The following is a 13,714-nucleotide window of genomic DNA, read 5'->3' on the forward strand; positions in this document are numbered from 1 at the left end:
GACAAGGAGATGCCCACAGCACTTCTGACCAGGCATTCTATTTTTCTTGAGCCAGTGCACCGAAAAATATGGCAGCCATCTCCCCATTGCTTTCTCATGAAGGAAGAACACCTAGTTTAGGATTCTTTTTTCTTTCTTTTTTTTTTTTTGTGAGGAAGATCAGTCCTGAGCTAACATTCATGCCAATCCTCTTCTTTTTTTGTTTTTTTTTTTGCTGAGGAAGACCGGCCCTGAGCTAACATCTATTGCCACTCCTCCTCCTTTTTTTTTTTTTTCACTTTTTCTCCCCAAAGCCCCAGTAGATAGTTACATGTCATAGTTGCACATCCTTCCAGTTGCTGTATGTGGGATGCTGCCACAGCATGGCCGGACAAGCAGTGCGTCGGTACGCGCCCGGGATCCGAACCCTGGGCCGCCAGCAGCAGAGCGCGCGCACTTAACCGCTAAGCCACGGGGCCGGCCCCTAGTTTAGGATTTTTAACTGCTGTTAGTCCAGGGCCTGATGGTCTTAGAAGCCTTGCTCCAAGGACTTGTACCCCTGGCTTTTTACTTAGCCCCTGTAAGAAAAGATAGGCAAATCTTTTCATAGTGAGAACAGTAGATCAGTGGGGAGGGAGATCTGACTCTTTCCTTCACTGGATCTGCTTAGAGTTGACCAGTGAGATTGTTGGCCAGCTTGCAGATAGAAAGCATGGAGATAGGTGTGGTTGTGGACGTCTTTCCTGCCTCTTGCTGCTCTTTCTTACCTGTTCTTATCGCAAAGATTCCCATCCTGAACCTCCAGGCTAAAAACAGAGGTGGTACAGGTGAAGATTGGAAGCAGATCATTATATCCTCAAATTGAGAGAGAAGGGAGAAAATCCCTGCTGGGAAAATCACCAATAGAGATTTTCTAGAGCCGTCAAGCCACCTGTCTTGGGTAGATGTTTTTCCAGGGACCGTTTATATGTACGGGTTATTCATTGGGTTGGGATTACCTATAGAAGGAAAATCACATTTTTTAAAATGTTAAGGTTCTGTTAAGACTTAAATGTTAAGGTCATGATGAGGTTATTTAGAGATACTCCAGGAATTAGAGTAGGTGCTCTCAGCCAAGAGTCAGATTCTTCCACTGCCTTAGGAAAGTTACCTAATTTCATTCTACTGATGAAATTCCCCTAAAATGGAAATAAACAGTGAGACTACTGTGTATTCTAGATCCCAAAGATACCATTTATCTTAAGTGCGAAGTAAAATTGTTCAAAAATGTGAATGCCCTTGGCAGAAATTTTCTTCCCCTCCCTCTGTGGGAATTAGGGACAGTTTTTAACTTTCATGACTGTCTTTAATTATGATCCAGGGCTGAGCCCTGTACAACAATACTGCCAGTCTCAAGTCCTGAAATTGGAATGTCAGCCTGGCACTTTGGAAAGTGTTTGGGGTCCACAAATACATTATTTTTATATTGCGACATGATGAAAAGAAAGTATAATTCAGACTACTTTTAAAATAATTATATTTGAATAAATACTTGAAACTACAAGAGACAGAAAGGGAACTTCTGGTCAACTTCAGTTGTTTCTAAATCACTATGCTGTTGTATAGGATTCAGTTCTTTAATATTCTCCTTCCTTTGTGCTTGCTTTCTGGTAGGATCTGGATATTTGGGAGAAGGTTTTCCCCTGTGTTGCTTTGTTCTGTGCCCAATAGTGCTTCCTCTGACTTCAAAATGAGTTGTGCACTAAAATCAGCTTTATGGTAGAAAGAATAAGAAAAGAAAAGAATGCTGTGAGGCTATGAGACTCCAATCATAATTTTTGGAAAAAGGATTTTGATTATGACACTGATCAACATAGCAACTTTTGCAGTAGCTTAGCTCAAGTTTAATTATGACCATTTCTTAACTATAAAGGAGATGATCTTAAACTCTTGTAAAACAACAAAACTAAGTATAGAAATGGTATCCCTGGAATTAAATTTTATAGAAAATGGAATTCAAAAAAACAGCAACAAAGAACCGTGTGAATAGGCATTCAAATCTGTAATAATCCTATTTTTTTCAAAAATTGAAGTTATAGTTTAGGGAATTTCACTCTAAGCACGTATACCCTTGATTCCTGAGATAGTATTGGGAGGCGTTTGTGACTGAACAGTTGTGGGAGTGTTTCTGTGTATTTACCAGCTTTTGAAAATGAACAAATAGATAAGCTATCACTAACTGATTTAGGTGCATTGTGGGCAGGCATCAAGACTGAAGGTGGATTGTCACAGTCTCAGTCCCCTGGACAGACAGGATTTCTCAGCTATGGCACAAGCTTTGGTACCCCTCAACCCGGACAAGCCCCGTACAGCTACCAGATGCAAGGTCTGTATACACATTGGCGTTGCTGCTTTCATTAATCCTGTGCTTTCTAAAGTAGACTCTGATGTTCCGTGGAGATAGTGGACGATGGTGGAGAGTGGATTGGGCTGAGAGGCTAGATACCTGATTCTAGTTCTGCTTTCTTCACTTTCACTGCTCTCTGGGCCTAAATTTCCATATTAATATCATCAAAGGGTTAGACTAAATGATCTCTAAAGTTCTTTTCAAAAAGCTCTAAAATTCTTTGTGAAGTTGAAGTTTTCTGCCTTTGCTTCTGTCAATTGAAAAAGAATGAAAAACAAGTCAATGACGTAAGAGGTTGTGGTGTGATCTGTGCTAAAACTCTGGCACTTGGTGTGGCCAACCAACCTCTCTAAAAAGGCTGTTTTCTTCATTTTCATTATCACAGCTCTAGAAATAGAGTATGTGACATGTGTTGACTAAATGACCTACTGAATTGGACAACCACTCAATGCGTCTTCAAGATATTGCTTCCAAGGACCAGTCCCTGGGTTTTGATTTTGAAACTATAGACTAAACATAATACAGGTGCCATGGAATGGAATGGAATGTCAAATGGAATGACAGCTGAAAGATTGTCAAAGCTGTTTTCAAGAATACATAGGTATCACTGTAATTAGCAGATTGTCATGTAAATGTGTCTATGAAGTACTTGAAAATAGTTCTCACGTAATTTAAACATTCTCCTGGTATCTTGTTTTTACTACAAATCAGTTTAACAAATCGTATTCAGCCTCTTAATAGTGCCAAGCCATAGTTGAATTAAATCATTGATCACTACTTTTTGGTTGAAGGGGTTCTTTTTGTGATTTTTATCTTTTTTGCCCCTTTTATCTTCATTAAAAATATTTGATTATTGCAGATAAATTACAAAATACAGAGAAGGAAAAATAATTGTAATCAGATATCCCACGCATTTATTATTAACACTTTGATATATATTCTTCTAGATATATAGTATGGGACCATATGGTATAATACAATATTGCAACTGCTATTTTCAGTAACAAATATATTGTAAATATCTTTTCACATCAATAAATTCTATTCCACAGCATCCTTTTATTCTACAGCATGCTTCTATCGCATGGTTTCATAGACAAATCTTATTTAAGTGACCCACGTATTATTGGACATCTAGAACAATGCTATGCTATCTTATGTGCTTCCTTAATTATTTCCTTTGGGTAAATTTAGGTGTGGAATTGCTAGGTAAACTGTTTTAGATTCTTTTAAGGATTTGTTATATATTTAGACAAGCAACGGCTGTGATTTAGAGTGAACACATTAAATATTTTACTTTAAAAAAATTGTCATTTTATTAGGTACAAGATGTTATTGTTTTCATACACATTTTTTAAAAGTTGAGAAGATAAGCCATTTTTTCTTCTGTGGTGGTGTTCATTTTTGTCTTATTATTTCTTATATTAAGGTTCGTAAACTTGTGTAATATTTTTTAGACATATTTCCAGTTATCATTTTTAAGAGTTTTTTTTTTTTCCTGTACAGGAAACTAAAATTTTATGAGACCAGATCCATTAATCGTTTTCATATTTGGTTTTGCCTTGGGTATAAAAAGGCCTGAATTATAAAGCTTTGATATATTTAGGGGCTACAAGATAAAAACTCTTACAACAGATAGTATGTGTTGTTAGAAGGATGTTACTTATGTGCTTGATTCCAAAACCTTTAAGCGCCCTGGAAAAGAACTGTGTTTCTACATGTGCTGAATATCAGTTGAGTAAAAAGAATGAAAAGTGATGAAGAGACTTCATTAATGAATTTAATAGTCCCAGGCTCTAGTAATAAAGTGGTTCATAAGGCAAACAAGGTCTGTTTGCTCGTAGAGCTTTCATTCTTGTCAAGGAGAGAAATAGACAGGCAAACAAATAAATGATATAGTGGTGGAGTCTTCGAGAGCTATGAGGGAACTAGATAGGGCGCCATGGTAGGTCCCATTCTGCACCAGACACCCATGTCTCCTTGAGGAGAAGTAGGTGCTAAAGGTCAGAAGGAAACAGATGAGTGCCTTCCCTAGAGGAGAGCTCCCTAATGTGTGGTTCCTGGGCCCGCCTGCAGCTTCTTGGTTACCAGTCCATAATGAGCTAAGTGCAGAAATTGCGGGTTAAGCATTTAGAAACTTTTATAATAGGTCGATAGTAAACTTTATGTTGGTTAAATCAAATGACAATTGTAAGAAATGGGACTCTCTCTGTCTTTTCTTTTTTCATTTTATTCTTTTAGTAATGCACTGCTATTGTATTTGCTAAATTGTGAGTCCGGGAAGGATTAGTGGAAAAAGCTGGTCCTGCAACTCAGAGAGTTTGAGAAATGCTGCACTTGAGAGTTATTTTTATCTTACTCTCCTCTCAGATCAAACGCTTATGTGGCAGAAACGGTTCCTGAGAGGACTAGCCAGCGATCAGAGTATAGCGTAGCGTTAGAATAGAGAAAAGAATGGAAATGCAGGAGGGGAAAAGAAAGATAATTTGGCGGAGAAAAAACTCTATTTCAAAAAGGAAATAAAGGCATGTGTAGCACCAAATAGAGCATTGCTTTTCTAGCCATGGGTTTTATGGCGTCTGGGCTTATTGGTTATTGCATTGAAACTTTTTTGTGTTTTTGTGCATCCCCTAGTTGAAGGCTCTTTCCAGTGGAATTTTAGAACCCGTTTTCCATGACGGAGCTATTGTTTCATGTGGGTATTTCTACCCATATGAAGCAAGTGGCACTTCACTCAATTTTAGATTATTGAATATAATATGACTTCCACATACCAAGCCAGATAATAATATGCTGTTAACTTGAAACTTGCTAATATGATGATGGATAATGATATAGTATGCTATAGACTCCTTATGGCCAGATTAGGACAAATTCTGATTAATATGTATTTCTTAAATATTAAAGGCATTCTGAAAAATGTTTCACCATTAGTAAATGATTTTGTGTGCTCAGTTGTGGGAGTCTGTTGACCTTTGAGTGTCTTTTCGCTATGTCTTTTTTTAATATAAAAATTTCTATAATGTGTAAAATTATTTTCAAAATTCTCCAAATTCTATCATCCTTAATGAATAACAGTGATTTTTGCTTATATCAGTTTCATCTTATAGCTATTAAATGTTCTTAGAGTCCTAGATGAGATTATATGTATTTTGGTGATATGGGAATATTTTACCTTTTTCTCCACGATCTTTTCATCTTTAAAATATAAAGTATGATGATTAGTTATTCACAGACTTAGCCACTAGAATTTTATAATATTAAGATTTCATAATACTAGAAGAAATATTCTAGTAACCCATGTGACTCAAACAATTGAAGTGTGCTATGTATGCTTGCTATGTTATGCTGATTAATTTAAAGAAAATTTATGGTGATCACCTCTTTGGTTCTAACAGATTTAGAAGGACTGGACTAAAGGTGCACTGAAATCTTGCACTCTGGATAGCAGTGTAGGTTCTGGAGTGAATGCCCAGGGAACAGCCCTGCTATTGCTATCTGCGGCCTTCAGCCTGGACCTTGACTTCTTCACATCTCCACTTCCTCATCTCTAATGGGGGGATAATATTATCTACTCCCACAGTAGTGTTGTGAGATTTAATTGAGATTATCCATGTAATCACTCTGACCAACATCTGGCATATAGTAAGAACTGAAATGGTTGTTTTCATTTTTACTGCTCTCGTTGTAGTAGTGATGTGATTACTATTATTTTTATTATTATTATTATGGTCCAGCTTTCTGAAATAGTTTCAAATTAGGAAGCATTATCTAAATGGTTCCTCCCTCCCATTCCCCAAGAGGAAAAAAATGAAATGTATATTAAAATTTTAATATATACATAATATTATATATATATTAGATATAATATTTCATTATTGGATTCTTAGAGTTCTCTTTGCTAGTAATACATATACCAAGAACCCAGTAACCACATAAGCATAGCAAAAAAAGAGCCAGATCTAACTAATGTCCCGGCAAAAATGGAAAATCACTAGCAACAAAGGTCAGGCTCTTTGTACATGATATAAAAATTAATGGGAGAAACAAAAGGAAACAACCAACAACATGATGAGGAAATTCAGAAGAGAGAAAAGGACTGCAGCACTGTTGCTTCGTTGGCAACAGTGGTAATAAGTCTTCCACAGAAGGGCCATTGGCAAAGAAATAAACTCAGCTCTGCAGAGGTGGGAAAGAAAGAGGTGTCACCCAGGTCTTTATGCCTCAATAATTCCCATAGTCATGTCTCTACTCTGAGTGAGAAGAACTGGTGGAAAAAGAGGAGGCAGCAGCCATTTAAACATCAAATTATTTAGTTCAGAAAATGAGATTAGGAAAGAATATAGGAATGTGACAAGCTATACTATATAGAGATGGAAAACTCTAGTGCTCATGCAACAAAAGAAAATAACAACTCTTCATATATGCCAAGGACTATTCTACTTATTTTACATATATTATCTCATTTAATCCTTACAGCAACCCTGGACAATGACTTTAAGGGATAAGAACCTGAAAATGCTGAAGAATGCATCAAAATGGAGGATGATTTAGAACTATTTAGAACTTTGCCTTGTTGTAATATACTTAAATTATAGCACCTATAGGGGAGGCTTTTAAAGAAAACTACAAAAAAAAAAAAAATGTAGTTGCCTGTAGTGTGTATTTTCTGAAGGGCAGATTTGCTCTTTAAATAACTGAGACACTGCCTTACACAACTAGCTATATAATGAGTCAAAAATACCAGCTTATGAAACTCGAAAAAAAATTTTTTTAGAGAACTCATTTCTGAACACTGTCTGTACTTTAACACTTTCATGGCACTTAAGGAACAGATTTATTTAGTAATTTGTGGGCATTTTGTCACTGCCTAGCCTTGTGAACTAGGCTAGCCTTGGTGCCCTCGTTTGTTTCAGGTGATCCTTCCGGATGCTTCCAGCTCCAATGTTTAATGCTTCTGTCATGGCAGGATTCCGTGAATCCAGCTTGTGCCTTTTTTTTTTTTTTTTTTTTTTTTGGTGAGGAAGACCAGCCCTGAGCTAACATCCAATGCCAATCCTCTTTTTTGCTGAGGAAGACTGGCCCTGGGCTAACATCCGTGCCCATCTTCCTCTACTTTATATGGGATGACGCCACAGCATGGCTTGCCAACCAGTGTCTTGCCATTTTAAAGCCAAACAAGTACTGGATTTTCGCTTTATATGCACTAATACTAAAAGCCCGTGAAGTTAAACTGCAGGGATTGGGAAATCCGATTGCTTTCACCTTTCCTGCAAGATTGCTGGAAAATTCTATCTCTGCTTTAATTATCTCTTTTGTACAACAAGGAAAGATTAGAAACTTAAGTTTAACTGAGAAAGACAAAATGTTTCCGTTCGTGGACAACTGTAGAGTTCACTCTGAAGAAGTGAAATCCTTGCTTTTAGTTTTTGACACCTTCCTGTTTCCAGGGTTAGCCGAAGTGTTTCTGGAAGAAGTTTTGAGTGATGTGAGGAGGTTTTTCTTCACACACCATTGACAAACCTTATGCAAATGAGTTAGCTGAGCTGGGTGAGTGTGGATAGACAAAGGGTGCCTGGAGACCCCAGGGTCAATTGTGCAGATAGTATCGATAGTGTTTTCAATGCTGCTCACCAGTCACAGGACACTGCCAGCTAGAGTGAATTGGAGCTGTTGTATGTGAGTTTGTGAGTGTGTGCGTGCGTGTGCACGCGCATTTGCTAAGAGTAAGAAAACCACTTTCAAGAAACTGCTTCAGCCTTTGATTTACTGACCAGTTTCACAGAATATCTGCCCAGTTTATCATAGCACGTTTTATTCTCCTTCTATGTAAAAGAGGCATCTGGCTTGAAATCAAGCTTTTAGTTACAATTTTTTTTTTAAATGCAAGTTCCGGACCTATTGCTGGCATCACCATTCCTTTACCCCCACGTCCCATACAATATAGACTTACAGTTCCATCTACCTCAGAAAACAAGGAACGGTGTTTATACTTTTGAGGCAGAGTCATGTGAAGAATATGAAATTTTGTTCAGCAGTCTGTTTGAGGGAAAGACGTGCAAAAGATTTTCAAACACAAAAGCTTATTAAAATTAAATTGGGCCACTTAACTGGTTAAGCTTCAGCTTTGAGGAAAACCCGGCTTTCCATAATAACTTAGTTCCATTGATTCGAGAGAGTTACAGGTAGTGACGCTCTTTACTCATATTTTCATCTCCACTCTCTAGTAGTATGTCTAAAATATGCAAATCTCTGTTAGGAGTGGAGAGGTCTATGCTACAATGGAAGTTAGAAATTAAGATTCATAAGGACTCTAGTTGTCTTCATTTGGACAAATGAATTTGGAATTTAGCTTAATAAAAATCTTGGTTGGTTTGTTATTGTAGCATATTCAAAGTAGTCTTTCCTTGTGTTCATGCTGGTAGGCAGAGCTGGTTGGAGGCACCACAGAATCGGTGGTGGGATAGAATGCCTTTCTGAGTGTTTTATTGCCCCAGAAGAGCAGTGACCGTGCGGGACATTCCTGTCATTCTGCACCAGGAAGGTGTCAGGATTTGCCATGATAGATAGGAGGGGCTGCTCAGATGCACATGTACGAAACCCAGAAGGCTCTGGAAACTCCGCTGTGTTTATTTTCCTTTAGGCTTTATTGCTCTCACTTAGAGAAGAAAATAACACAAATTCTAACTGCCTCTTTGTATATAATGTTGTTTGTTCTGTTAAAGAGATTGGGGTTCAAACTAGTGAGGAGAGACAATACGGGCAGAGGTTTGTTGAAGGGTCCATGGCAGGTCGCACGACTCCACAGCCCTCACCCCTCACTTATCTGGGGCTCATTATGAAGTGGGAATGATCTAACAATAACCCAATAAGGGAAATCACCCTTATTTCCTTAATTCTGCCTGTCGATAGCTTTTCAGTATAGAGCTGAAGTGTTTCAGTTTATCAGTCATTTAGACCCTCAAAATTTCTTAGCACAATGTACTGTTGAAATTTTTCATTATCTATAGAAATGGTATTTTTCAGAAGGAAAAATACCAAACTCCAAAGTGTATGGTTTTAAGAAAATATATATTAAACTTTTCTTATAATCTGCTATGATAAAAGCACTTGAGATTTGCACTTTTTGGTGTAAAATGACATGTAGAGTTGGAATTGGAGACCAGCTATAATGTAGCTTCACTGATGTTCAAAATTTCTCCTTAATTGCTTTGCCAGTCTACTCATATTTGTATTTTAGTTTGTGTCCTTTTTTGTGTTCTAGAAATTTTTTTTTTTTTTGCTTAAGTTGATGTTTTGAAAAGTAATATTTTGTTTCATTTCTTTTGGCATCTTGTGTTAATTCACGTGACAAGTGTTGAAAATTGTATGGAAATCTTTTGAAACCCAGTTATGGTAATAATTAATCAGTGATCAATACCAATATTTTTATCTATAAGAGTTGTTTTTTAGTTAAAATATATAGAAATAGATTGGGAAAGATAAGTGTAAAGACTTTGCAATCCTTATTACCTAAGTTAAAAATTCTCTTTGGAGTATAAAAGCTGTTAGTGGGATAAAAAGGAAAACTTGGTCATTTAAAATCCTTCTTATACGGAAGGGGGAAAACCTTGGTTTTAAATAGCCCATCTGGCCTCAGAGGTTTTTCCCCAGGGAGCTGCGCTAACTTCTGCCACAGAGATCGCTCCCGATGATGGACATAGCCCATGGCAAAGAGGCCAGGGAAGGAACACAAATGGACTTCTGTGAAAATACACGAGGGACAAATAGCATCCTGCTCACCGAGTAAGTGTTAGAAAACGCTCTAAAACATGGGAAGTACAGACAGGCCCCAGCAGGTTCCAGCATTCTTATGCTGGCTGGGATTCTGCTTTTTAATGTGAGTCCTTGTTCTCTGTGAAGTAGACCTTTGACCTACATGTTACCTTTTTTTTTTTTTTTTTTTAACTTTTTTGAAGTTATAGCTGGGCAGTGTTCTCCAGGTTAAATCACACACAAAACTTTGATTTAATATTTTAAACCGTGTTGTAAATCAACATAGACTGAGATCTTCTTAACTATGAAAAAGTAGTAGAAATTTATTAATTAAAGCTTTGAGGGGTTCGTTTATTTTTAACCTACAATTGCTTAGCACCTATAGAACTGGGCGGCCCACACACCGTCTTCTAGCAAGACTGTTTCTTGTTTGTTACGGTTGACAAGACCACCACCCTTTCTCTGTAGGAACCCCTGAGAGTGACAAGAAGAAAGCAAAATCTTTGTGATACAGTATCTGTAGGTGACGTTATATAATCCACTTTTAAAGTTATTTACTAGCCTAAAAAGAGAGTTACAATGAAGAAGTCTTTTAGAAATGAGATAGTTTGATTTCAAGTTTATTAAATTTCTCAGGTGCCCTTGTCTCTACTACCCTTTGTGTGTTTGTGATGTTTGTGTAACCATAAATTAATACTGCTTTTCACAATATATATTTTACTTTCAACATTCCTGAATCAGAACATTTAATAGGTGGATTTGGTGTGATAGAGTGAGAAGTGGAGGTAATGGTCATTCCCTAACTGAGAGTCCTTGCACAAGGAAATTACCATTCTTTCTGCTTTTTGAGGAACGGCAAAGATCCCTGCCTCAACTACCTCACATACTGATGTTGGAAATAACCTGAGACAACAGATGTGGAAATACCAAACATAAATGTACTGTAAAAATGTAGGATATTATTGCATTCTGAAATTGAAATTTATCATATGCAAGCAAGACTCTTCATTTCATTAATATACCCATGATACACCAATATCTGTTCTAACAGTGTTAGTAGCCTCTTAGGAGGCCTGTATCTGTACCATAAGGTCAATGTTCTGTTAGGATGCCCATGTGGCATATGGATGTGACATCCTTGTACTGTCTCGGGAGTCCAGTGGTACTCATATGTAAGATCAGTGAGATTTTATGGGCTGTTCAAAATCCATGATGCTTAATCAATTAAAAACTTTATTTTATTTAAAACTCTGCTGGATTTTCTTTCTGGAGATTCAGAAATATTTTAAATCCTTCTAAGAGGTGCTTATAGTTCCTGTATTTAATTTTCTTCATATAATTTCAATCTAAAGTAGTAATTATAATCTAGTTTGTTTGTTTTTTGGCTGAGGAAGATTCATCCTGAGCTAACATCTGTGCCAATCCTCCTCTATTTTTCTTTTTTGTACATGGGACACCACCATAGCATGGCTGGTGAGTGGAGGAGGTCTGTGTTTGGGACCCGAATCTGTGAAGCAGGGCCACCGAAGCGGAGCACTTGGAACCTTAACCACTCGGCCATGGGGCCAGCCCCTATAATCTAGTTTTTAAAGATAAGCTTTATACACCATCTAGTTTAAAAGAAACCAGCAAAGTGTGTGTCCTCTAGATAAAATCTGAGAAATAAACTCAATTATTATTTGGTTATTTTTCCTTTCCCACTCTTTTTCATTGCTGAACAAATAAAGAAATTGGGAGATGTTTTTTTCTCCTGATGTCTATTGACCTTCAAGTTACCCTTCCAAACTGCCTCCCACCACCACAAAAGAAAAAGTGATGGAAAGGCTTCCTCCTATTTCTACACCTGATTCTTTGTGATGGTCATATTCTTACTGGACCCTTTTGTCGCTACGACCCTGGATTGAAATTCTCACGCACAGTTCTGTCTCCCTTAAGCCTAAATGGAATCCTTCAAAGGCATGAGTCAGATACAGTTTATCCTCCTCTATATGAGACAGGTGAATAAATATAACATGTGAATCTAAGGAACTTATGGTCAGGATAGAAACAAGACAAATGAGGGCTTGTTTAGTATTGATGAAGAGGTAAATTTTTGGTATCAATTATTAGTGAGCTCGAGTTCCCAGAAGGGAAAATCAGTGCAGTGTCGAATAGTCAGGGAAAGCTTATTGAAAAGATAAGACTTTAGCTAGATCTTGAAGGATGGGAAATGGGAACTGATAGAGGGCAGCATTAAATCAGAGGAGTGAGAATGAGTAAGATGAGTTTCCAGGATAGCAGTGACCCCATCCTGAATTAATGTAGTGGGCTGTGGATGGGCGAGCCTTAGGAAATAGCTTGGTCGGCGTATTCCTCTCCTCGGCACCTCCATCCCCGGCTCTCCAACCGTAATCCCAACCCCCATCTCCAGGCCCAGTTACATAAACATACATTTCCTTGCATTTATAATAGCTCCCCCCCCCCCCCCCCCCCCCGCCTCCTCCAGTCCTTAAGGAGACTCAGAATCATAACATTTCCTGTGTCTCAATATGCTGATGTTGGTGTGTTCGACTTTCAGATTCTTGGGTTTTTTAATTAAAGAATGCCTTTTCTTTTCCTGAATTGTTACTCTTTTCTTAAACAAATGACAAGAGACTTCTTGTTACCTGCCTTTAGTCTCCCCGCCACTTCCCCTGTAAACCTTTCACTCCCTGATCTTCTTCTCGGCTGGTTTATCCTCACCCCGTGCCAGAAATGCATTGCTTGCCCTTTTCTGTGTAGTGTTGTATTTTCTTTGCCAATCTAACCAGGTGTTTTCATTTCATTCACGGAGCAGCTCCATGTCAGAACTTGTGATGTCTGGGTAGATAACACAAGCTAGTGTTTCTTGGTGTTGTCTTCAGTGTGTGTCTGTTTTTTAAACTTTCCTCAAGGGATAGACTGGTCACATCTGCTTCTTTTGGTCCTACAACACCCTTTAGAGAAGGAGTTATGCCTGTAAAGATGCTGTTGACTGAACTAACTTGAAATTTTTTTTCATAATATTATATATATAATCTACCCACTCAGAATATAAAAGTTCCAAACTTTAAAAAGAGCAATGGAATGAAAAATAATTTTGTCTCTTAGAGATGTTCTGAAAGGAAAGATTTTTCCAGTGTTCTCTTCTGGAAATTAATGTCTCCTCTCCCTGCCAAAAAAGAAGTATGGCTATGATTTTTCACAATAGTAAACTATTTAAATAGATAAGATTTTCCTTTTAGCTAGTGGGTAAGAAGGTACCCCCACAGCCACCCTGCTTGGAGTATAACTTAATTCCAAAGTCTACCAATAATAATATTGGGCATTATTGGAGCTTCACCTGAACCCATCTCTGCCAAACTCCTTGAATGAGAAATAATGGGTTTTATGTGGGAATTCTTTCTACTTTGGGGAATTTTTGTGATATAGTGTTACATAAAATGTAAAACATTTTGTCATAGAATATTTCTCTCCTTTCTTTATCTAGAGGTGACTTTTGATGTAAAGTCATTTGTGTCTAGGAAGGAAAATACTTCTATATTATTTTGATAAAGGAATTCTGAATACTAAACCTAATTCTGTGTCCTAAAGTTG

The 13,714-nt window shown here is 37.5% G+C and overlaps 1 protein-coding gene across 5 annotated transcripts in view; it reads left to right on the top strand.

Moving 5' to 3' along the window:
- Positions 1–13,714, top strand: part of EYA1 (EYA transcriptional coactivator and phosphatase 1) — a 163,657-nt gene that overhangs the window by 42,321 nt on the left and 107,622 nt on the right. For 3 of the 5 annotated variants that reach the window (XM_004436272.3, XM_014792045.2, XM_014792041.2), the window contains one exon: positions 2,207–2,344. In XM_004436272.3, coding sequence (XP_004436329.1) covers positions 2,207–2,344 — 138 coding nt within the window. The remainder of the gene's footprint in view (positions 1–2,206; positions 2,345–13,714) is intronic. The other 2 variants (XM_014792042.2, XM_014792043.2) reach the window with 1 other exon arrangement.

Source organism: Ceratotherium simum, chromosome 31 (assembly GCF_057802395.1).
Source record: "Ceratotherium simum simum isolate JZ-2026a chromosome 31, ASM5780239v1, whole genome shotgun sequence".
In the NCBI taxonomy this organism is placed as follows: Eukaryota; Metazoa; Chordata; class Mammalia; order Perissodactyla; family Rhinocerotidae; genus Ceratotherium; species Ceratotherium simum.